Raw genomic sequence first — 25,740 nt, 5'->3', positions numbered from 1 at the left:
GCGCATTAACACTTAAAGCGAATTATGTTTTAGCGACATAAGAAGCGCCAAGACGGTTTTCCATTCAAAAGAACAATTCTAGCGAATCAAAATGATGTCATCAGAGCCCTGTTAATGCGCATATTTGTACTGCGCTAGATGGTGTAAAGTAGGGCAAAATATACGACAATATATTTCCCACTTTTATACGTGTTCTGTCTACGTCCGGCGCTTCGATGAGGTTGAATTGAACTGTAAAAATATCTGAGAAGTTAGATGGTAATATTATTAGGAATTTCACCACGTAAATCTGACTCCATTAAGATTATATTGTACCTCTAATACATTACCAAATAACTAGTTTGTTTAACTATGGTAGAGAATGGCATGGCACACTGAACTTTTAGAGATATGCAAACTGAGCGAGGAGAATTAACCATTTATTAGGCCTTAAGCCTTAGGTAAGAGTAAAAGTATCAGTAATTGTCCTTGAACAAAGGAACAAAGGAGAAAATGAACTTAACCTCAAAACAAAACAATAAACTTGGACTTAAACCTTAACAAGTTACCAAGTTAAAATGCTACATACACCAGATAAAACAATATATCAAATAATGAAAATAACAAACCCCATAAAGAAATCAAAAGATAGAGAGAGAGAGAGAGAAAGGCAGGGGGAGAGAGAGAGAGAGAGAGAGAGAGAGAGAGGGGCAGAGAGGTCAGTGTGACCTCTTGCCTAGACCAGAGCAGAGCAGGAAGAGAAGAGAGGGACCAGAGATCAGAGTGACCTCTTGCCCACAGCCGAGATAGAGAGAAGCGAGAGAGTCACTGCAAGAACTTCTCATTTTCATTCATCCAGCCACCCCCCACTCAGCAGGACCTCTTTACCTGAAGGTGGGTGTGGCGTCTAAAACTCTATAATATAGTTCTTAGTCCATAACTATGTGCAAATACATTTGATTGCAATGAAACTGTGATTAGGCTGTTGCCCACATTACAAGTATTAATTCAAGACCAAACATGGATGTATTATCATTTGTCATGAAACAGATACATTTTAGTTTCCAACATTAATTCTTCAGAGGCATGGAGAGGGTGAGAAGAGGTGTGTCCGAGGGCCTTTCACCAAATGGCCGGCCACACACACAATGGGAACAGTTCAAATGCAAATAGATCACCTGGACACAAAGGAGTCTAACTGTGAGGTCGTCTCCCCCGTTCTGAACTTTAGGGATGTTTCTCAGATGGAAAATTTACCAGCTTACAATGGTTTTCCATCAGCAGTTGTAGCGAATGGAAAACTTCTAGCGAATTAATCAAAGGTAGCGAGTGGTACACCATTGTGAGGTGACCGTCTTTATATGCGCCGACTTTGTGAACATTCTGAGCAGGCGTCACAGTAACTTATATCGCTACAAACCTTTTCCATCACATTTATATCGATTTAACTCCTTAAACCACCTCTGGCGAGCGAATTAACTTATCACGACAAAACCGAGGTTAGAGCGATATAAGCCATTTTCCATCACATTTGTCGCACTAACTTTTGACGCGCATCGTTTTTAAGCGAATTAACTTTTTAATGGAAAAAGGGCTAGTGTTGGACTTCCTGCTTTCAATGATGTAAAAATCATCATTTTACATCATTGAAAGCAGGAAGTCCTATTCATGGGTTTCATTGAAATCCCTATTTCTCCCATCTCAAGGCAAACTGAGGGAATGATGCATGACCATTCAAAAACATGACTGGTTTTCCCTTTAAGCACTTTTTTTTAACATCCAATTCCAGCATGGTTTAGGTCCTTGTAGCGGGCCTATACTGTAAGTTAAGCTCTGACTAAATGATGATGTCATTAAAATGTGAAAATGGAGGGTATAAATTTGAAGACGACGTGGAATTTCTATCCCTTTTCTATCAATTTAGGCAACCAAAAAAAAAATTACAATCAAATCCAGTGAGAATACACAAGACACAGTATTAGCATTACTCCTATCAATAAAAACTAAGAATGCACACTCCTAATGAAAAGATGAGATCAAGATTTTCATGTTAATGCATGAAATCCATGTTAAGACTACATTACAAGGCAGGGATGACACTTTTAAATGAAAAAAGTATTAGCCTTACAGGCCTAAATTAAGAAATAGCTAGACTAATATAATTTCGTCTACTACAAAGGGGGTCTGTTTATCCTTTAAAACTCTTAAAGGACAGAAAACTGAAGATATTATCTAGGATCTGCTATCTTCCAAGTGTGTTTCGACAGTTTGTGCTCAAAAAGTGGGATCAGTTATCATTAAATTGAAAGGAAAGGCAAAAACATCACAAATAGAAAATCAAAATTAACATCAAAATCCAGCGAGAAGTTGTTTTCTGACACGTTATGTTGTGTAATGTTATCATTTTTAGTAAATCTGTGAGAGGGCTATTATTAGAATTACAGTGCAGTTTTGTTGCGTCTGCACTTGGTCCATGTACCTTCTGTTCATTTGATTTTCAACAGTTATCAAAAAACAGATTTTAAGACCTTTACCTAAAACAGTACTTCCCAGAGAAAAATAAAACTCAAATATTGAAACATTTTTTGGAAAAAATAATCCAATATACAACTAAGGTTTCAATTTCAATATTGTACATTTCAATTAGTTGTTATCCTAGGCACGCAAGACCACGCACCCAACATTCACTACTGCATGCTGACAGCAACATGTTTTCCACTGACCGAATGGATAATTACTAGCCTATATGTTCATTAAAGAGAGCAAGATCCAGATGTTGAAGGAGATTGATCAGCACATAGAAGAATAATCGCCATAACATTCCAAACTTCTCATTTTGATCGATAGGCCTTTATGTCCCAGGTGTGCTGCATTGGGAATGGGATTAAAGTTGTGTGCACCCTTCGAAGAAAGAATGGAAATGTCACTGAAAGGACAATCAACATCATGCATTTATAGGCTGTTTTGGAGGCTAAGCAACAGCAACTGCAATACAACTGCGTCGGTGCGTGTATTGGACTCCCATAATGTACGCCTATGTTGGAATGTAGGCTATAATGTCGGTTTTAGCCTATAGTTGCAGGTTATTTGCGTTTACCTTGGTGTATGTGCATGTGTAGGCTAGTCTTTCTTGTGTGTTTATTCCTGTGCGTTGTATGTGACCCCGCTCGTCTATTATGCATGTCTTAGGCTTAGTTCACACTGGCAGTCGAAATCGGATGTCTTGCATATCCGATCAGAACCTGATCTTTCTGACTGACTGTTCTCATTGCATATTGCAAGTGATCACATCCGATCACATCCGATCTTGGCGTGCAATGCTCAGATCCGATATAAATTACACACACCTGGATTCATTAGGTAGAGTTGTACACAACCAAGTCGTCATGGATGAAAGTGGATTTATTTTTTATATTTTCCAACTTATTATGCGTAGCCGCGGCGCAAGTACCTCGTCACCCTTAACGTTACAGTTTTCCATGTTTCACCATAAAATGATGACTTGAGTCTGACGTTGGTTTTTGTTTTGCTGGTAGCCCTGGCGCAGGTGCTGATTGAATCAATCAATCAATCACTTCCGTCACTCAGAATTACGTTGCAATTGTTTGTCGCAGTGCAAATGACGAAAGGGGCACGTTGAAATCCTATTCAAGTGGTTCGACTGTTCAGATTGAGTCATATCCGATAGTAAGTGATATTGAAACCACCTCCGTATGTGGTGCGAATCTGCATTGGAAAAATCGCATTTCATGCGGTTTTGTGCCGTTCAGACTACCCAAAATTCAAGCTAGATACAATCCAGATAAGCAAAAAATCGGATTTCGACTTCCAGTGTGAACTAAGCCTTAGTGACTACTGTGTGTTCTTTAAAGATGTTTTTGATCTGTCCGTGTTCCCCGCTCCTGACCCAATAAACGTGCTGATTTGAGCCTTGACGCCACGAGTTGTTACAATATGAATATAAATATAAATTATAGGCCTATTATATGTTACTTTGAACAGAAGCGTCTGCCAAATAGATCTGGCTACAGGCTAGGCCTGATCACGTCCACTCCACTCCACCCCCCAATCAGGTAGCGCATACAGAACAACAGAGGAGCCCAAATGCATATTTTTGTGCCTCATAGGCCGGTTCTCAGAATTTTTCCAACTCTGCGTTCTACGCCTCCACTCCCCTTGCTCCTTGTTGAGACAACGTGACTGACATTTCTGCCTAAGTAGCCTTTACAAACATGTCTCTAATTAAAATGTCATAGGTTTCAATGTAGGACAGCCTGGGGGATAGGCCAAATGAAAAGAATGAGAAAAGTTCCGATTTCACGTTATTGTTGTGTGGGTTTTGGATTTCGGTCGTGGGTATACAAAGTGTAATACTCAAAACAAAAACACGAGGAAATTTCCTATTTTGTTTTTTTAAAATACAGATATAAGGTCGTTTTTCGATTTTCAAATTTTGTTTCGAATTTAAAAATCAAATGAACAGAAGGTACATGGACCCTTGGGCAGCTATCAGCCACTTGTTTTTAAAACCGTCAAAGGTTAACCGAGGACATATTGTTTTCCTTTGTGTATTGGTGTGTATGTGTGTGTGTGTGTGTGTGCGCGTTTGTGTTCGCATCTTCCTGCAGATAGAGATGAGTGTCTCATATCCCACTACTGCATGCACAGATGTGTCAACACTGTTGGCTCCTACTACTGTGAGTGTGACATTGGCTATAAGCTGTCCAGCAACAACCACAGCTGTGTGGGTGAGTGGTCTGGCTTATCCTGTTGTATACAGCTGCATCCCCAAAAGATCTTCCTAACAGTTTGTCACAGGAAGGTTTCTATTTGTGTGTTTGCCTGTGTGTTGATGTCAGCGCACTTGTGTGTGTTTGTGTACAGTATGTGTTTATTTCAATACATCAGCCTTTTTATTCCTGCCAGTGGTCTCATTTGACTGCTCTGGTCATGCATCCTGTTGAGAACAGGAGCAGCTGGTCACAATCAACTCACAAGAGCAGTGTTGAAGTTGTCAGTGGGTTTTATATGGTTTGTTTACTTCTAGTAGACATCTGTGTCCTGGTCCCCATCTTTCTTTGGGATTTCTCAATCACACCATTCTGAGTGAAACTGCATTGCAATCATTTTCCTCTTATTAGCCTAGATGTAGGTAGGCTACTATTGTTTCACACTGTAAAGCTCATTGTCCAGGCAAGATGTTCCCTTCCTGTTCAGATTAAAAAACACCCTCTGGTATTTGCTGACAGCCTAATGTAAAAGGCAAAGAAAAATGCTAGTTGTACATTCACTGGCCAGGTTATTAGGTACAACTTGCTTGTACTGGAATGGACTCCCTTTTGCATTCAGAACTGCCTTAATTTTTTTGGTGGCATAGATCGAACAAGGTACAAGAAACATTCCTCAAAGATCCATATACACATGATAGCATCACACAGTTGCTGCACATCTGTCGGCTGGATGTCCATGATGTAAATCTCCTGTTTCACCACATCCCAAAAGTGCTCTATTAGATAGAGATCTGGTGACCGTGGTGGCCATTTGAGTACAGTCAACTCATTGTCTTGTTTAAGAAACCAGTTTGAGATAATTCAGGCTTTGTCACATTGTGCGTTATCCTGCTGGAAGTAGCCATCAGAAGATGGGTATTCTGTGGTCAAATAAGTATGGACATGGTCAGCAACAATACTCACGTCAGCTGTGGCATTTCAACAAAGCTCAACTGATACTAAGGCCTGAAGTGTTCTAAGTGTTCCAAGTGAAAATCCCCCACACCATCACATGTGACCACCAGCCTGAACCGTTGATAGAAGGCACGATGGATCCAGGATTTCATGTTGTTTACACCAAAGTTTGAGCCTACCCATCTGAATGTCGCAGCAGAAATTGAGACCCATCAGGCCAGGCCACATCATTCAAGATGCAAAAGTGTTATTTAATTGTTGTGATTCTGCTGCAATTTGTATATTGGCTAAATAATCTTTCCCTGACATAATTTTACACACAAATGATGAGATACATTTTTGCAGGGCTCATTACCAATGTATGAATGATCATCATGTTCTTGGTAGTATACCCACCAAAAAAGTGGAAATTTAAAAGCTTGGTGCAAATGTATGTAATATAAATTCTGATGTACTCCAATTTAGAAAAAATGAATTGTTGAGTCCATGTGTTTCAGATGTTGATGAGTGTGAGGCTGATACTCCCTGTGAACACCAATGCTACAATCTCATGGGCTCTTTCATATGCCAGTGTAATCAGGGCTATGAGCTGGCAACAGACTCTGTCAACTGTGCAGGTACAGTATGTAATGCTTAACTTCCAGTCTGATATATTCATGCATATGTACTGTTTTTGTTGTTTTTTATGTAATGTTTTACTTAATGCATTATGCCTGTGCATGTCCTGTGTATGTGTTCGTTCACTTCTCTTCCTTTAGACATTGATGAGTGTGCCTTCTCAAGCTACATGTGTCAGTACTTGTGCATCAATAGCCCAGGCGGATATTCCTGCACCTGCCCGGATGGGTATCAGCTGCAGGGAACAAGAATGTGCCAAGGTATTGTGTTCCCTAAAATATATATTGTGTTCCATAAAATATTTGCCCATTGCATTCCCACTGAGCACCCTCCACTGAGCCCAGCCACCCAAATACAGTGGCATGCAAATATTTGGCACTATTGGTCAAAAGCTAACCTGATGATCTGATTTTCATAAAGTTAAAGGTGCGCTGCTACACGTATTTCATGACTTTGTGGTAATGTCTGAAGTTCTATTTTGTAGAGACGGGTGCGCACATCCAAAGTACAAAATGTGTCAGAGAGTTTTGCCTGATGTTGAGATATAAATAAAGAATAAATAAAGTGTTTTTTGGAGCCCAGTGACTGAAGTTCTACCATGTAACATTTACACTATGTAACATTGTAACACTGTGGAAATGCCTTGGTTACCTTGCTTCAAACCATTCTAGTGTGGTATAGAAAGCCTGCAGGAAGACTCCGCTGGCTTTGCGCCTGCTCTCATTAATATTCAATGAGTTAAGCTGGTTGACTCTGGTCGGCTAACAGCTACCTGGTTTCGTCCATAGCATGACAGCTTGGTGACAGCTGCTATAAGATTCATTGCATAAACTTAGCTTGGCTAGCGAGTGCTAGCATTGTCCAAAGTGACATAAATCCTGCTAAGCTAGTGAGTGCATTAAACCTGTATAACAGCACTTCCTTGAGTTGACAATACCGTTTTACTTATGGGCTAACTGTAGCCTGATAAACCAGCCTAAATGGATTGGATGTCTAATTTAGTCTGGCCTCGATGAATGGATACAACGGAACATTGTTGATGAGCACAACCCGTTGTCTTTCAAACCGTGTCTGTGCCTATAGGCCAACGCTCCCTCAAAACCCCGCCCCAGAGCCCTCTGCCCCGCCCGCGTTGATTCAAAACACATCTCTGCGTTGTGATTGGTTTAGTTGCCATCTGCCAGATTCAGGGCAGTGTTTTCAAAATGTTCAATGGTCCGAGGCCAGACCCAAATGCAGGCAAAACATTTTGCCGTCCAGCAGTTGGCGCTGGTTTTCCAGGCTAGGCTAACTGGGCACTGGTCATAGACTGCTGCGATAGTAGGCTATTGCTCCAGTACGGTGGTGTATTGCAGTCACACTAAAAAAACTAATTACAGTACGTGAAAGTTTCTTGTTATAACAATATCTTTTTCACGTTTTAACAAGATAAGTTTCATGCTATTACATGAAATGATCATGTTATTTCATGATAATGATATTTTCACATTATAACATGAAATTATCATGTTATTTCAAGATATGCTATTTTCACGTTTTTACAAGATATTGATTACGTTATTACATTGAATTATCATGTTATTTTAAGATAACGAAACTAACAAGAAACTTTCACGTAATTACTTGTTACTGAGCCCTTTTTCTTGTGTGTGTGTAACAGCAATACACAACCGTACTCCAGGCCTCAACTGAACTTTCCAAAGTTAATGAAGTCACTTTCTTCAAAATGTGATAAACAAAGAATTAATTTCGAATTATAGTGTTGTGGCATTGTTCCAAAAAATAAACTGAAACCAATTCTTGGGCAACATGTGCATTGTTGAAATTCTATTCTCGTGCAGAGCGCACAAGCCCCTTGATGTACTGTATATGAAAACTGTCACTGAGCTAGACGATTTCTGTGGGCATGGTCTCAACTGGGCGAGCTCATGAATACCACGTCAGACTGACCAGCTTTGTAATTGGCCTGATTTCTCCACTTTTTTCTTGTCAGTGGCTGGTAGCAGTTCATTTTCACTCTCACAACACAAAAACATACTGTATGTATGTAACATTTAAAAAAAAAAAATCTTTTGATATTTAAGCAATATGAATTATTGGTACAAAAAGTTTTAGACACCTGCATGTCAGAACTTAGAAACACCCCTCCAAATAACCCTGTGCTCATTGTGGCCAAAAGGATCTTCTTGAACTACATCAGACCATAGCACCTGATTCCAAAATGCATCAGACTTGATCAGATGTTTCTTTACATACTGTGGTGAAGGAAGATTTCTTCTACTAAAGTCATCAATAGAATAGACCACCACCCCCTCAGAGTCTGCTATTTAGTGGGCTTGGCTTTTAGACGAGTTGATACATACCTCTCACGTTTCAATAGAGAGCCGAAGTCCCGCCCCTTCCGTTTGCCTCCATGGGACCTATCTTTGGATTTTTTTTTTAATGGCAGTCAATGGAGAAAGATAAATTATTTTCTGGTCCCGATTGTCTTGTGCCTTGAATTACCCATATGATGTTTGTCAACTAGTGAATTCACATATTGTGAAATATCGTGTTTCCAACGACTACAAACACATCAGTCGCGTTAGTGACGTTAGACCAATTCACAGCCACGGGCGCCAGCAACAGGTCTTATTTGAGCTTCCCCCTTGCCGATGAAAATATCATGAGTCAGAGAATTAAACACATCAGATAAGTTGTATTTCATTCATAGACTGTAGTCACACGACCAAGTATGGTGAGACAAAATAAAACGTGATGCATTTCTAAGCAGGTAAAAAGGATAACTATATTGTGTGGCGGAATAATATTGGGAGCACTTCGACTCTGCGCAGTAATATCCTCACTCCAAAGTGAAACTGAAAGTGCAAGAGTGAGGATATCACTGCTTCACACAATATAGTTATCCCTCTTACCTGCTTAGAAATGCACCAGGTTTTATTTTGTCTCACCATACTTGGTCGTGTGACTACTCATGTAACTGTATTTTAATAGGGAAAACATGGAGGTGTTTGGTCACTTCTAACTTCATCTCTGTTTGGATCCTAATGAATGCATTGGGCTAGCTAAGTGCTATCAAAGTTGTGCCGCGCGCCAGAGCCAGTGAGTGCACGCATTGAAGCGTGAGACGTATACTGTATCAACTCGTCTTAATTAGGGGAATAACGTAGTTTAATATGAAAAAACGGTGAAGTGTTCCTTTAAGTTTTATACTTATTTATTCCCGTCCCATTTTTTTAAGACGCCTCTTCTCCTAGAGTGTTTGAGCTATCGAAGCAGTTCCAACACTAAAAAAATCAGGCCCGGGCCGTTGTAGCTTGCTTGTTAATGTCGGATGGCTGCCGGTTGTCGTTTTTCTGGTATTCCCCTTTTTCGCCGGTTTTCGGTCCCATTAAAATGAATGGGAGAATTATTTTTTTGGTATTTTTTTCCAGCCGTTTTTTTTTAAGCATTGTTGACATAATACAAGTCATTAGCTAAGTTAGCAATCAACCTTTTTAGCATTGTTAGCATAGTTAGCATGGTTAGCATTTTTAACATAAATGTTACAAATCATCAGCTAAGTTAGCTAATCAACCTGGTTAGCATTGTTAGCATAGTTTGCATTTTTAGCATAAATGTTAGAAATCATCAGCTTAGTTAGCTAATCTACCTGGTTAGCATTGTTAGCATAGTTAGGATTTTTGCAAGCCCACTCTTGCAGGTCCTCGGACATGCACATTTCTAGTTCTTATTGAGAGTTTTGGTAACACTTTACTTGACGGGTTGGTTCATAACACATTCATAACAGCTGTCATGAACTGCACATGACGCATTCATGACTGTTTCATGAAACATGACTCAACATTCATACCAACCCTTTCTTGAATGTGGAAGACAAAACATCAAAAACTTGTCAAAATAAAAGTCCAACAATCACAAAGCAGCATTGCTGTCTTTTTTGTTTTAGCTAACCTGATCATGTCACATCTTAGTCAACAGGGAAGTCCAGTGTCCAGGAGAATTTAGTTTTTTGTTTGTCTGTTTATTTTATGATAACCTCTGAAGAATGCATAATTGTCTACACCATATACAGTATATAGATAATACAGTATAAAACAGGAATGTCCAACCATTCAGAGGTCCACAGATGGTCAGTAGTTCACTTCCCAGTATGATGAATACTTCAGAACTCGTGTAGTAAAGTGACATTTGAAGTAGACTTCATAAAATATTCATGAGATGTTTACAAATGCTGGAGAGGATTCATAATAGCCTGTATATGGATTACTAGATTGTTGGACTTTTATTTTGACAAGTTTTTTGTCGTTTTGTCTTCCACATTCATGAAAGTGTTGGTATGAATGTTGAGTCATGTTTCATGAATCAGTCATGAATACTTCATGTGCAGTTCATGACAGCTGTTATGAAAGTGTTATGAATGAACCCAAGTAAAGTGTTACCAGAGTTTTCAAGGGGCTTTCATTTGCCTTTCCAGCAATCCTGCAAGCATTTCTTGCTAAAATGGTCTTGTTGTTCCAGAGCTTACAACAAGCTCTATCTTCTCTATCTCCTGCTTTGTGGACATTAATGATCTAAGAAACATGACCACATTACACCTGTGTTGGCTAAACTTCACTGGCTCCCTGTTGAACAAAGAATTAATTTTAAAATTCTGCTCTTTGTTTATAAAGCCTTACATGACTTAGCACCTCAATACATCTGTGATCTCTTAATTCCTTACTGTCCTCCTAGACCTCTTCGTTCTTCCTCACAATGTCTTCTTTCTATTCCCTCTGCTTCACTTAAATCCAAAGGTGACAGAGCTTTTTCTGTCTATGCCCCCCAACTCTGGAATAGCCTTCCTGATATTGTCAAATCTTGCCCCACTATTACTAGCTTTAAATCCAACTTAAAGACTTACCTCTTCTCCCTAGCTTTTAACACTCCCTGACCTCTCCACCTCTCCCTCAAATGTTTCCTTTTTGTTTATCTCCACTGTAGTGTTAACTTCTTAACTTTTCTTTAATTTCTTATTTGTTTTTATTTTTAGTTTCTATGTTTCATTAATATTATCACAATGCCCATCCTTTTGCCTACTAATATTGTATTATTATTATTATTATTGTTATTATTATTGATTATTATTATTATTGTTATTTATTTGTTCTATGTAAAGCACTTTGGTGCAATGCTGTTGCTTTTAAATGTGCTATATAAATAAAATTTGACTTGACTTGACATTAATGATCAATTTATTGTCAGAGTTCTCACAGGTATTCTGAACAGTCCCATCATGGTATACTTTATCCAAATAAGAATCTATGTCTAATTGAATAGAGCTCCCCAGTCCCGCCCCTCCTCCGAGAGAGGTGCTTGTCCGGAAGTAAAATTCTCATTCATTTCTCCCATTGACTTCTGGAAAAATTCGGATATAAAGAGTTTTAGACCATGCCTTAGGCTAACCAGCTACGATGTGACTCATAAGCATATAACTTATAATTTCGAGTGAAAAAATGAACAGAAAATGTAAAAAAAGCGAAAGGTACAAGACTGTGTACATATCTTAAATTCCGAGATAGAGAACTCAAATCCCAGGATGCTTTGCAAACTTAACACATTTCCAACATTTGCAGCCTAAAGATAGTTTAACATGGTTCCATATTAATCTGAGAAAAGAAGATGATTACTTCCTACCGTTTCCATTGAGTAAATTCAACCTTCAAGATGAGAAAACCGTTATTTTTCGGAAGACCACACATCGGTCCTGATCAGCCCTGCAGCCATTTTAAGTTTTGAAGTTCCAGCGAGACGAAGCTGGACGATAGGCGCGGGAAAAGCTGAGTACAGTTTGTTTGGCATTGCCATGGCAACGGCGATCTCTACCAATCAAAGGCTCTGCTTTCACCAGTTTTACACGTTAGGGTGTCGGGTAGTGTAGTACTCTCTCGTTAAATCGTGAATAAAGCATTGTTTTCTCAAAACAAGGTTGATGCCCCCATTAACTTTTGACATCTATATGAGCAGGTATAATCGCTTAGTCACATCGTAGCTGGTTTTAAGTCTACCATGGACGGTTACGATGTTATGGCTTATTCTCCAATTGTCAATGGAGAAATTGTATTGGATTTTTACTTCCGGACTAGGCTGTGGGCGGGACTGGGGAGCTCTATTATATCCACTAGTGGCAGTGACAGGGTCCAAGCAGATATACAGAAATATGTCAACTGCAGTTTTCCAGAGAATTTCAGAGCATTTGTAGTGGATCCAAAGACTGCATGAAAGTTCAAGAAAAGCCAAACCTTGTGGATTTATTAGGACACAAAATCTGACAAATTGTTAAGCTTCTGTAGCTGTCTAATAGCTAGCATTTATATTGTTCCTCATACATTTATCTTCCATTTTCAGTTGATAATTTACAGTTATCATCAATGGTCACAATGAAACAGGCCATTCCAATCTATTCAATTTTATTTCTTCTTAGAATTGTATTAAATAGAGCAAGACTAATTATAACTATGTGAGTGTCTGTTCTTTTCTGACCATCCCACAGACATTAATGAGTGTGAAACAGATCACACTTGCACAGAGGATGAGATGTGTTGGAATTACTATGGAGGCTTCCGTTGCTACCCCAGAAATCCTTGCCAGGAGCCGTATGTTAGGACCTCAGAAAGGTAAGTCATCCACAGTGTATTCCACAGTGTCCACAAGTATCCTTCTTGTTATTTCAGTTTCAAAATCTTACCAATACATTTGTGGCTGAATATGTTGACGCCCTAACAGATTATTGCAAGAATGTTTATTTTCATGTACAAAGGTGTGTGTGTTTGGTATGTAATACCAAGCAAAGACAGTAAGGAGTAAAGCAAAGAGAGTTTGAAAAGAGATAATTTGTTGTTTATTTTATATAGATATTCTAGCCTTTCCTGGGTAGATTTGGTGGTACCAATAAAAAGGTGTGAAATTGTTCAATCATAGTGATGCTAAAACTAATAGTTTCACCTACAAGTGGAGAAATGTCCTTTGTACTGATGAGACAAAAGTCACATCCGCTCTATAATCACAAACAACAAAATTAACATTTCCAAGAAAATAACACTACACTTATTTTGAAGCTTTTAGGATGGTATGGTGCTGCTTTGTTGTGTCTGGCCCCACAGCGCAGTGAATCTGTTAAGGGTAGTATGAAATCTCAAGACTACAAGGCATTCTGAAGCGAAACATACCACCCAATGTCAAGAAGCTACATGTAAGTCTCAATCGCAGGCCATGAGTCCCCCAAAGGTATGAAGAGCAGTACTTCCTGTAGTACCTTTGAGCTAGTGCTGGCTAGCTAGACATTGGCAATGTCGACAGTTTGTTGTCAAGTGAATGTTCTCAATTCGGAAGTCTTGAGTTCCAAAGTGGGGATTGAACGCACAATAAGACCTAGTCTAGACCTAAATTTAATTCGACATCTCTGAAAATAGTTTAAAACATGCCATTTTAGACATCCTTCAAGCTGCAGTAATTTCCTCGAGAAGAATGGGTAAAACTAGTTGACAGATGCTGAAGTCTCATTCAGTGCTACAAAATATGTGTGTTAGATGTGATTGCCTCAAAAGGTTATGCAACACTACAACAAGTGAAAGGTACTATCATTTTTGTCAGTGCCATTTTTGTTTGCTTTATCATTTCTAATATTCTGTTGAATGAGGAGTCAAAATTGGAAGTCTAACATGGACTAAGTGATGAATGCTTGTTAGCTTTGGTCATTATGTATTTTTAACGGACACCAAATCATTGACCTACTGTATCAACAACTGATTAAGTGGACTTTGATAGTAGTTGCTTCAGAGCATTTAGTGTAATCAAAACTAATCTAACAAATATTAACCAGCCTGACATGAGGCAGTTATTTTGTTTTTCAGTCGATGTGTATGCCCATCCTCAAGTGTGTGCCGCGGCATCGCTCAATCCATTGTATACAAGTACATGAACATCTACTCAGACCGCTCTGTACCAGCTGACATCTTCCAGATCCAGGCCACTAACATCTACCCCAACACACACAACACCTTCAGGATCAAATCTGGAAATGAAGGAGAGGACTTTTTCCTCAGAGTAAGTATGGACTTAGAACCTCAGTGGCTAACAGTTACCAAAGATCCTTCATTGCTCCGCTTTAACCCTCTCTGCAGTTACTACCAGTCACTGTTATTTCTAGTTGTGTCTGCAGCCATTTTGGTGTGTTAAATATGAGTCGGTTTTGGACTTTTCTCATTTTTGTGTTTGAATTTACATTGTAACACAAGAAAAACAAGGTTATGTTCCATATTGTGGTCTTCAGCAATTTTACTAAAGTATTGTCATCATATCAGAGTAGATAAATGGACCAAAACAATTAAAATATTAAGTAAATAAGAATTGATACTGTGCCACAGTGACACTATCTTGTCCCAAGAAGTATTGCTACACCACATAACATAATATGTTGTCCAACGGTGAATCAATTCCCCACTTTGCACCGACACAGGATTTGAGGGTTCTCCCACCTGTCAAATCACACTTTAATCACTGCCCCCACATGCATGTTGACGCAATTCTCATCCCAAGCCACGTGCACAGCCACAGATATGGGAGCACGTCAGCCTTAAGACTGAATGTGTGTTGGTAAATGTGGAGGCTGAAAACAAGTGTAACTTAAAGGGGAAATCTGATGTTAAATGGATTGTAGATATTATGCTAAGTATGACCATAAGCCTATCCAGACCCGAAGCATTCCGAACTTTACCAGTTTTTACCGATTCTTCCATAGCGCTTCTATTAGCGTGAGCAACCGGCATTGTCTCCTACTGCACTTTTAACCCATCTACAAGGCTAACAAGAGCTTTACACTTCATTGACAGTGTAATTAGGTCCTTTCCATTTAAGATTTTTTTTTTTCAAAGTGACTTACCATGACACAAACAAACATGTAATTTATGGGGGGATGGGTGGTTGTACTCCTGCTATTTTTCACATAGAGCTCTGTTTCTTGACATCACCGAGTACAAAATAAACAACCTTGCTCGAGTTGCTGCAACAGCTAGAGCTGCCAGGCAGATACAACGCTGCACTGGGGGCATGATCATAGAGGCCTATGAACATGCACCAGAGTGTAGCACTCTGAGATGTATAAAAATACTACTACTACTACTAATAATAATAATAATAATAATACATTTTATTTAAAGCGCCTTTCATGACACTTTCATGACAATTCACAAGGTTGTTAAATTTAAAATTATTTCATAGAAATAAAAATAAAATAAATAAGTCATTCCATAAGTTTTCTTGAAGAAATACATTTTCAGTCACTGAAAAATTGCCGGAATTCTCCTTTAATGTTACAATTTAAGGTGATTAATTTGATTATTTAATCGCTTCACTGCCTTAATAACTAATAGCTAATATATCTTACCCTCCCTTTCCTCCCTTCTGTCAGTGTTGCTTAGGTTGACATTAAATAAACTATCCTCAGATATAAAGATATCCTCAGTTTTTTTAAAATGCCATATGTTTTGTGTGGTAGTAGTATGAACGTCTTGAGAAAACTGGATGGATTTGTGAACATATCCTAACTTAATTTTCAGCGTATCAGCAATGTTGGTGCCATGCTGGTCATGACCAAGTCCTTGAGTGGACCTCTTGAACTGATTCTGGACCTGGAAATGGTTACTTACCAAACGGCTATGAACCACCGTTCCAGCTCCTTACTACGGCTCACCATCGTTGTGGGGCCTTACCCCTTCTAGTGGTGACATACTGTATGCAGCTTCAACTTGTATACATATCCAGTACAGTATGCTACATTATAGCTATCAAATGCAGCAATGGCAAGACTGAAGAGATGGCTTGCTTTTGTGTGAGTAATATAAGGTGTGGAGTGAATTTGTTGGCTCTATAGACACTCTTTTCAGCACTGACAACCAAATGATGACCACAGGCTACAGTATAGTTGTAATGAAGAGTGTCACTTATTTCCTGGGAGAAATGGGAGTAGTGAACAAAATCAGCTGTGGATTGAAACATGCGCCTCTATTGTGTAGCCCCGGGCAAAGTAAAATGTAACTACCCAGAACACCTTATCACCTGTATCTTTATGATCATCACCTAACCTTGCATGAATTATAGTGTTTTAAATACAATATTATAGATAATATAATATACAATAAATTATGGAAGAATGTATTGCAGTTTTTGGAAACAAAGGGAGGATGTTGATACAGTTGACATGCTAAAATATGTTACTTTCAACTTGTACACTCATACCCCTTCGTTAGAAATTATGCCTTATTTTGTACATGTAGCAGGGGTAACGTCATGAAGACTGGTCGCTTTAAGAGTCCGACTGAAGCACTGTGGAAAAATGTGATGTTACCAGGAATGGGGGGGGGGGGGGGGGGGGGGGTCATTAATGGTGTCAGTGAATGACTGTATAGCTTTTTGTGTGATGCTTCTTCAATAAGCTTTTATTTCTTTATGAATAGTTTAAGAAGTAGTCTTTGTGACAAACTGACAAGGCAGTGTCATATCAGTAAGACTCTCCGTTTTGTGGGCAAAAGAACTCCTTGCTCCTTTTGAGACTTTGTCACCTACAGGCACATTCAAAACACAGTCAGACTCAAACCTCTAAAGTGCATTTAGAAAGTTACAGGCAACCAAGTGCTAACTTGAGCCAATAATTGCTGAAATCTCACTTTGATAAACCTGGCTTATTTAAAAAAAAAATATATATATATATATATATATATATATACAGTATATATCTTTTTGATGTATATATATAGTATGTGATATATATAGATCTTTTTGACTGTATACAAACTTGATAGTGAAATGCTTCCTCAGTGGTCCTTGACACCTGAAGCACTTTCTGTTATATTTACTCAAACGCTGAGTGTAAAAACAACTTATTTTTTTCTGCTACTGTTCTTCTCATTAATTTCATGATCTTTCCTCTAATTTCACACAAGTGAAATTAGAGGAAAATTGTGGGATTCCTCAGCATGGGTCCTGATTTTAGATCACTGTTTAAGTCTTATTTTTATCATGGACGTAAGCAAAGGAAATGGATCAAGTACTAAATTATAATGCTAAACCTGTTAATCTACGCAAGGTTATACAATGAAAGCTTATAGCGTATGTGGGAAACATTAAAGCAAACCACTTGCTTTAGGCCCTGACTGGGCTCTCTTTTAAAAATGTTTTATTTTGTATTAAAAGTGCCTTGTATTATGGAGAAGATCCATACAGAAGCTGTTCATCAATTCTGTCTCCAGGCACTAAATGGAACAAGTTTAAGATGCTTAGAGTTTTTCTTTACTAGTGGTCTGTTGAAGTCTACAGTATTGATCACACACAACGATCAGTTTTGTCAGATTTCTATGGCAAATAGCAAAATCCACATTTTTATTTCTGTTTTTAAAATGTATTTCTTACATTAACCATGGTATTGTCCACAATTAAATGAAATGTGTTGTGAAAAATAACCCTAATTAATAAATCCATTGTTTTTCTACAAATGCTGTGTTGCTTCACTACATGCTTGACGTTTACGTTTAGGATTTATGTATGTTTAGGCTATTTGTTTGCTCTCAAGACTCATCAGATGTTGATGTGCTATTAACATAATGGCAGATTGCTCTTCTCTAGGCTTGGGTTTACATGCTGTGTATGCATCAATCTATGGGAGTTTATTTGACTTGTGCATTTAGTGATTATCCCTGTGTGATCTACAACTACACTTGCAGTTTTGCACTTGCTTTTCAATCTTAGATGGATGGTAATCAGACACTTTGAAAAGAGTGAATTTCATGAGTGTTAATTCTCAGTTTTCAGTACAGAAATGCCAAATTACTTGGATTTGAAACCAGAAAGTTGAAATGGAATGATGTCACTTGTTGCGTCTGGCAAATGCTACATATCATGCACAGGTACACACACACACACACACACACACACACACACACACACACACACCCTTCTCTTGGGAAATAGTAGTTTTCATAAGTTAGTGTTTGTCACAGCTGTAAAATATTTTACCACTCTAAGGGTATAGCCTCTTTGCATGTTCATTTAATACTGTGTGTCTCTTCCAGGACAACTTGGCATGATTGCAACGTAGGGCCCTGTTATTTGATGTTGTAAACAATTTATTCTTGTTTACATTAAAATTGTCTAGGCTATAGCCTATTTAAATTTGTATTACCTTGATGGGGAGATGAGCTTGTACTACAATCTGTATGTCCATCTCTCTGTGGGCACCCTCTCACATACTGTACCTGGCATAAACTACTGGTCAATATACTTCAGTTTTTTATGCATGCAGGGTATATTGTTCCCCTCTCTCCTCCTACATAGCAATCTGGATGCAAGATTATTTTTATTACCTCCGCCAAGGAGCTTATGTTTTCATCAGGGTTTGTTTATGTTTGTCTGTTTGTTAGCAAGATAACTCAAAAAGTAATGGATGGATTACGATGATTCAGGGAAGAAACATTTTTGGTGTGATCCGTATCACCGTCTGGTTTCAGCAGGCGGTTATGTTTTTCGCTTGACAGTGTAATGGCATGGTATGGCCACCTTGTTGCATATTCATGTGGAGAGAATGTGTGTTGTGTGGGGGGAACATAGCCATGGAATATAGTCAAAGGCTTTGCACATTGCACTTGCTTTTCAGTCTCAGGTGGATGGCAATCAGACACAGAGTTAAACATGAATTGTTGTATTGAGTGTTGATTCTCAGTTTTCAGTAGAACAGAAATGCCAAATGACTGTTTGGGAGCTGAAAAAGTTAGAGCTGCTTGGCTTTGATTTGAAACCAGAAAGTTTAGCTTGTACTACAATCTGTAGGCTACTACAGTATGTCCATCTCTGTGTGGGCCTGCTGCCCTGCTCACATACTGTACCTTAAACTACTGGTCAATATACTTAAGTTTTTTTTATGCATGCAGGGTATATTGTTCCCCTCTCTCCTCCTACATAGCAATCTGGATGCATGATTATTTATTATTACCTCCGCCAAGGAGGTTGTTTTCATCAGGGTGTTTGTCTGTTTGTCTGTTTGTTAGCAGGATAGCTCAAAAAGTGATGGATGGATTTCAATGAAAATTTCAGGGAAGGTCTGAAATGACCCAAGCAAGAAACGATTACAATTTGGGAGTGATCCGTATCACTGTCTGGTTTCAGGAGGCGGTTATGTTTTTCGCTTGGTGGTGTAATGGCATGGTATGGCCTCAACGCTTCAGATCGCCACCACGTGGCCATACCATGCCATTACAACACTAAGCGAAAAAACAATAGTTTTACATTGTGAGATTTCTAGGCATTTCCCATTACTGCATTACTGTTACGGAAGTAATGTAGCCACTATTGTCAAACAAAAGGCTGAAGATCTGTAATGTCACGATGGCTCTTGAATTCTTTCGTAAAACAGAGACCTTTGTCAGTGATTCCAAATGACTGAACAGTTGTGTACTAAAAATGTTTATTGCATTTGCACCGTTTAATATTTTGGGTAAGAATTGGTCTAGTGGAGTGTGCCGATTGTATGGATTAACCTGTGGTTTTTTTTAGGTCACTGGCATTACAGTTGAGGAGTTTGAAGGAAATTGAGGCTAGCAACACAATGGCAATACAAATTATTCTCTCAGAGACCATGGGGAGAAATAACTGGACTTCCCTAATGTGTGTGTAAAATTAGAAAAGGAAATCCTTGCATTAGGTGAAAACAATCATGCAAGCTCAATGTGTTAACAAATAAGGTCAGAGTAATACATGTAGGCCTACATTAACATTTGGGTGCTATGCTTGGCTGGAGGGGAACTGCCAGATAACAATGTTTCAGGACTCTGTCCAAATCTGAGCATTACTCGTGGCTTCTGCTCTCATTCTTTCTCGTTTCTACTCTCCACATCTGTCCTGGATTTCATCCTGGATGAGCAACTTCTTACATTTTTTAACTTTCCAAAAATCCCAGATGCTGAAGGGGAGGGAATGTGACTGACAGACTTAGCAAGGCCAGATTCCCACTGACGCTTCAGACATTAATTATTTTCTTAAGTAGTTGGATAGTTGACAGCACATTGGATGGCCTTTATCCCTGATCAGATTCCAGTCGTGTCTTACGTGTTTCGCTTTCCAAAAATGTTTAGCATACCAGTGGCTTTTATTGACTTGTTGGAGCAGAAAGAGAATGCATGCTCTGCCTTGTAAGGTATACCTGAATGATGGTGTCTTCAGTTCCATGACCTCAAGGCAAAACACACATTAGACTCTTATCTGAGGGGATGTGAACACAGGTCCACAACCAATGAAAATTAAGAAATAATACTGAACATGTAAACATTTATAAAATCTAATTGGTTCCCATTAGTTCTACATAGTAACAATGTTACTAACATAAACTGTATTTACGTCTGTGCAATCATAATTGGGCTAGGCACTCAAATAAAAAAAACCTGTCAATCAACAAAAATTCTTTGGAATGTTAATCTGTATTGAATAGAAATGTGCTTCCTTTGTGTGTTCGCTGTGGCCTAAGTTTTGTGGCAAGTGTCAAACCGTGCCAATGTCGACTTTTTTTTTTTTTTTTCAAACTGCATGTTGATGAGTAATCAAGAAGTCTGATCAAGAAAGTAAGATAAATTATTGCATAAATCATGAGAAATGAGAAGATAGGGAATAGAGTGCCTGTTGCTGACTGGATAAGATCTGCCCTGTCGAGGCGTGATCTGTGTGGATCAGATGTAGAATTCCAGCAATGCCCATATCCTTGCCAACAGCCAATGTTTTCCCCTTTTGTTTTGACCATGTTATTATCTGCTTTCCGTTTTCATTGTCCTAGATTGGCACTTATGCAAACACAGAAATACAAGGTGTTGTCTATTTATAAAAATCTATTCTACGGCCTACCTCTTTTCAAACAGAATTGCAGGTAATGTGGCATTATTTTGATGGAAATGCATGACTCTCATTACGTGTTTGGGTATTTTCTTTTTTCCCAAGGGTTGGGGGTGGGGTGGTTGGTTTTGAAATTTGTTTATATCGAAAACCTCATCTTGCCCTGGACTTTGATGCAGGGCATCCAGGGACATCCTCCTCAGAATCATGTTTTAAAAAAAAGCTTTATATTGATGCCTTAATTTCTCTTCAATGTTATACAGGTTTGGAACAGAAATGTGATGTGTTTGTTACGGCCCCCTGTGCCCCTTCAGGCCTTACATGGCCAGTGCATGGGAAATGCTGGCCTAGCTGGTCTAATTAGCTAATCATGCACACCTGGTGAAGGTGTGTGGGTATTTAAGGGGTTGTTCTCTCTCTTGATTTGGGCACTTTTCGGTTAGGCACATTCTGTTGCAGGCACCTTTGGGTTATATCTCTCCCACTGGCACCTTCTCTTTCTATCTTTGAACATCATGACTTTGGCATACACGCACCCACATGACTTGCATACGTGGTTTTACTTTCCCTTAGACATCTTTTGGTAATGGTTATGCTTTTGGTTCATTTTAAATAAATACTTTACTGGTTAAAGTTATCTCTGTTGTCCCGACTCCCTCTTCATGTTGCGGCTTAGAGCCGGGTCGAACAAGGCTATAGCCTATAAAAGTGTGTAAATCAGAGAACTCTCTCAACATCATTAGTCTTGTGTTCATGTCATAGGCCTATATCTCCTATCCTTTTTGGTCAGTATCGTCTCTCCTGTCAGTACTTTATAGGTAATGCAGATGTAACATTAGTCTCAGAGTGATACAGTACTTCAAGTACTTCAAAGTACTCTTTGATTGAGTATAAATATGTATAAAGTGGTCTAAAACATGTGATGAGTGCAATGTAGTGTGCACACCACTCACTATCCCACTCATCTCTTTTCTGTTTCCCTCCCATTTGTTTTTTTCATGCCTGCATCATCTAAATTTAATATTAAACACTGCCATCTAGTGTTCACTTTGGTGTAAATAATTTTGAAGTATATTGTGTCTCAAAAGTGGTTGTTTCATCAAAGGCTATGGCTGTCCTCGAGCTTTCATTGCCATCGCTGTCATTGTGCTGAGACCTCCAGCAGCTTTTTAAATGTGATGACGCAACAAAAAGGTACAATTAAACCAAGAGCCAGGACAGGTACATTTAAAATTCATGGGGGTGTACGGTGCTGCCTTTAAACTGTTTGAAATTGTGTATTTTAAGCTGCCTTTAAACTGTTGCTGAAATTTTGCATATAGGCTATATCTGACGGTAAGAGGAGTTAGGAAATTATATTAATTTGCCTTGCTCAGCTTCAAGTACACATGGCTTTTTGGGATCCTTTGGGATTGCTCTTAGGGTCTTCAATGTATGATGAACTGTTTTGATTTCATAAGGTCTCAACTGGTCGTAAATGTTTTGAGAGTGACATGAAGAACAATTACAATTGATTGTTGGGATATAAGTTCAGAAGGTAGACATTTTGAAGTGTTTTGAAGCCACAGAAACACTGGTGAAATGATAATACATATAGCTTATAAGCATTAAGCAAGAAGGGGATTTCTCATACCATATTCAAAAACAGTTTTAATGGAATTTCAGTTTCTAAAATAATTCAGTTGCTATTGCTTTGTTGTTGTTTTCTGTAGGCTATTGACAACAGCTGTTTTGAATATTAGGCTATTAGTAAGCCAATAACATATTATGGTTATGGTTATAGTTATTTAGCAGACGCCTTTCCCAAGCGACATACAAATAAATAACAACACAAATTAAATTAATAGTGAACAATTACAAAATATAGGGAGAATAGCAATATTATCAATAAAACAATAATTTTAAGCACTAACCTAATGAGAAATAACACAATGAAAATGAGAATAGCAATCAAATAAGTCACTCAATTAATTATATAATAACAATAACTATAGCATGGTATGACTAAATTTAAGGACAATAGCAAAATAAATGTCAAATTCTATCAATGGACAAATTATAACAAAACAATATTATACAAACCATAACACGTAACAAACGCTCAAAAGACTAAGTGCATATTAAACAAATATGCCTTAAGACCCCTCTTAAAAGATCCAAAACTGTTGCTGGAACGGAGAGCACTGGGCAACTCATTCCACCAACACGGAACCACTGAAGAATAGGATCTACAATTTGACCTAGCATGTATGGTTGGTCGACATAACAGACGCTCCTCAGAAGATCGCAATGGGCGGTTGGGAATGTACATCTTGATCAAAGAACTGAAGTAGCTGGGAGCAGATCCAGTCAGTGTCCTATAGGCCAGAGCGAGAGATTTAAATTTAATTCTGGCTACTATAGGGAGCCAGTGGAGAGTAACTAGGAGAGGGGTGTCCTCTTTGGCTGATTGAAGACCAGTCGTGCTGCAGCATTCTGAATCAACTGTAGTGGTCTTAATACACAAGCAGGTAGGCCAGCTAACAGGAAATATATAATATTAGGTGACATATAGCCAGTAGGCTTACTGGATCTAACCCGGCTGATCTAATGGGAGGTGCAAATAGCAAACAATGAGGTCTGCTACTGTCAGCAGCCACAAGCACATCTTTAGAGTGTCATTTTACACACTGCACTGTAGGTAGCCTACTGCACTGGCCCAATGGGCCTTTATGAAGCCTGTATCAGACACGTTTTGTCAAACTAAGCAAATTGAAAAACAAACAGTATGATTTAATGAGAATGTTTAGTTGTCTTTATAGGTCTGTTGAACTCCATATGGATTGACCAGGCTGTTACAATTGCAGACATGTTAGGCTACTGAACCCAATCCAGTCTAGGCCTAGGCTACCTGTTGGTGACCTGAGTGATACATTAATATTTTAGTGTAGAAGGTGGAGGTTTGCCTCAGTGTGAGAATAGGCTACGTCCAATGTCCGGCTAGGTCTAACAGGATGAAAAGAACATTTGTCCTCCACAAATATGGAGGATTCTGACTTAACAATGACAAACGATTAAACCAACATGTGTAGGCCTACTAAGCCAAATAGCCTTTGCCGATTTGCCAATATCTTTAAAGAGACATTCACTTTTGACCTAAGTCTGCAAAGAAAAATAATTAAATAAAATAATGTCTGAAGCCACTGTAATTCATATCTATGGTGACAATTGTCTACACTCGCCAACATGGCTCACAAAACAGGATTCGCGTGAATTTGCCCACTTTACAGAAGACAGCTCGTGGATGAATTCTTTGCCCCACACACCCTCAACCCACCATCACCACTCCCTCCCTTAACCTTCTGATACTGCAGATTTCATCAGCGGTGCTGGTGTTGACATTGGCAGCTAAGGATTTTCTGTCTCCTCGCCGAGGTTCGTTTTTTTGGGGGGGAAGAACCGTAGGCTACAGGCTGGTTCACGTGTGGACCTGAAACATGCTGCAGAAAAGAGGTTGATGATCGGACTGTGTTCCTAAAGGATACCGGAGATGTAGTAGTGTGCGAATCGCCTCTTATGAGACTCCGGTGAACGGCGTGTTGCATTGAACGACGGCCGAAAACCAAAAAATGTCGACCAAAACACCTTTACCAACCGTGAATGAACGTGATGCAGAAAATGTAAGTAACAGCTACCAAATTCGATTCAGTGATATGAGAAGCATCCTAACATCAAGATGTATCGTTGCAATGGGATGAGTTGAATTAGCTTGGTACCCGGCAGATTAGCCTTAAGGCCTCCCTAAGTAACACTAGCATGAAGCCGTTAGGACGAGATGAAAGTAATGGGGCAAACGTCTTCTTCCTCTGTCAAGCAACGAGACCGCATATTAGTATTGCCAACGAAAGACAGATCGCCACGGCTTGTATGACACCTGAAACTGTTCTGTTGCCGAATCAGCTGAGAGGGTTCTAGTAGCCTACCTGTTTTTAATCGTTGCCATATCCAAGTATCGACAGAGTTACCGACATACATCGTAGGTTACTTATTGTATAAAGTATGCTATGACAAGCAGTAGGCTAGCTTGTATAACGTCTGATTGCATCAATCTAATCGCAATTTGTTTGCCCACGTACAAGCGATGGGCTACTATGACAGCGGCTGAAGCCTATAAGCTAGTGCTCAGTTTAAAATTAATAGGATAGAATAGTGTAGGCTATGTTTTTAACAATTAACGTTTGTGTTTTTGGAAGATGCCTAACCTACTGCAACTACAGGATTTGCATGTAAATTAGGCTGTTTGTGCTATTGCGGGAATGAAGAAGAAAGTTATCATTGAACGTTGTGAATGGTTTTCCATCATTAAGTCCTTGAAAAGAAGGTAGGCCTACAGTGTCATTGTTGGGAGAATCTGACGTTTGGGTTACAGAACATGTATTTTAAGTAAATGAATGGCCATGTCCATGACCCTGGTGCTGTATAGGCCTACAGGTAGGCATAGAGGTATCCAGTGCGACTGTGTCCAGGAGTCCAGTGCGACCGTTCTGGTGTGGTGGTGTCTGATACTGTATTT

General features: G+C 39.0%; 2 protein-coding genes across 11 annotated transcripts in view; both read left to right on the top strand.

The window, feature by feature from the left end:
- efemp1 (EGF containing fibulin extracellular matrix protein 1) overlaps positions 1–17,809 on the top strand; it is a 67,279-nt gene extending 49,470 nt beyond the window's left edge. For 3 of the 8 annotated variants that reach the window (XM_062520251.1, XM_062520250.1, XM_062520253.1), the window contains 6 exons: positions 4,608–4,727; positions 6,161–6,280; positions 6,422–6,541; positions 12,814–12,937; positions 14,174–14,366; positions 15,878–17,809. In XM_062520251.1, coding sequence (XP_062376235.1) covers positions 4,608–4,727; positions 6,161–6,280; positions 6,422–6,541; positions 12,814–12,937; positions 14,174–14,366; positions 15,878–16,039 — 839 coding nt within the window. In that variant the 3' untranslated portion in view covers positions 16,040–17,809. Of the gene's footprint in view, positions 1–4,607; positions 4,728–6,160; positions 6,281–6,421; positions 6,542–12,813; positions 14,367–15,877 lie in introns of those variants that run through there. The other 5 variants (XM_062520256.1, XM_062520252.1, XR_009936282.1 and 2 more) reach the window with 4 other exon arrangements.
- Positions 17,810–24,567: 6,758 nt separating this feature from the next.
- Positions 24,568–25,740, top strand: part of LOC134064332 (serine/threonine-protein kinase MARK1-like) — a 30,785-nt gene continuing 29,612 nt past the window's right edge. For all 3 annotated transcript variants that reach the window (XR_009936280.1, XM_062520249.1, XM_062520248.1), the window contains exon 1: positions 24,568–24,847. Coding sequence is in view for 2 of the 3 variants with exons in the window: in XM_062520249.1 (XP_062376233.1) it covers positions 24,797–24,847 (51 nt within the window). In the remaining variant the exon portion in view is untranslated. The remainder of the gene's footprint in view (positions 24,848–25,740) is intronic.

Source organism: Sardina pilchardus, chromosome 18 (genome assembly GCF_963854185.1).
Source record: "Sardina pilchardus chromosome 18, fSarPil1.1, whole genome shotgun sequence".
Taxonomy (NCBI): Eukaryota; Metazoa; Chordata; class Actinopteri; order Clupeiformes; family Clupeidae; genus Sardina; species Sardina pilchardus.
This window is presented reverse-complemented; position numbering and strand designations above follow the sequence as displayed.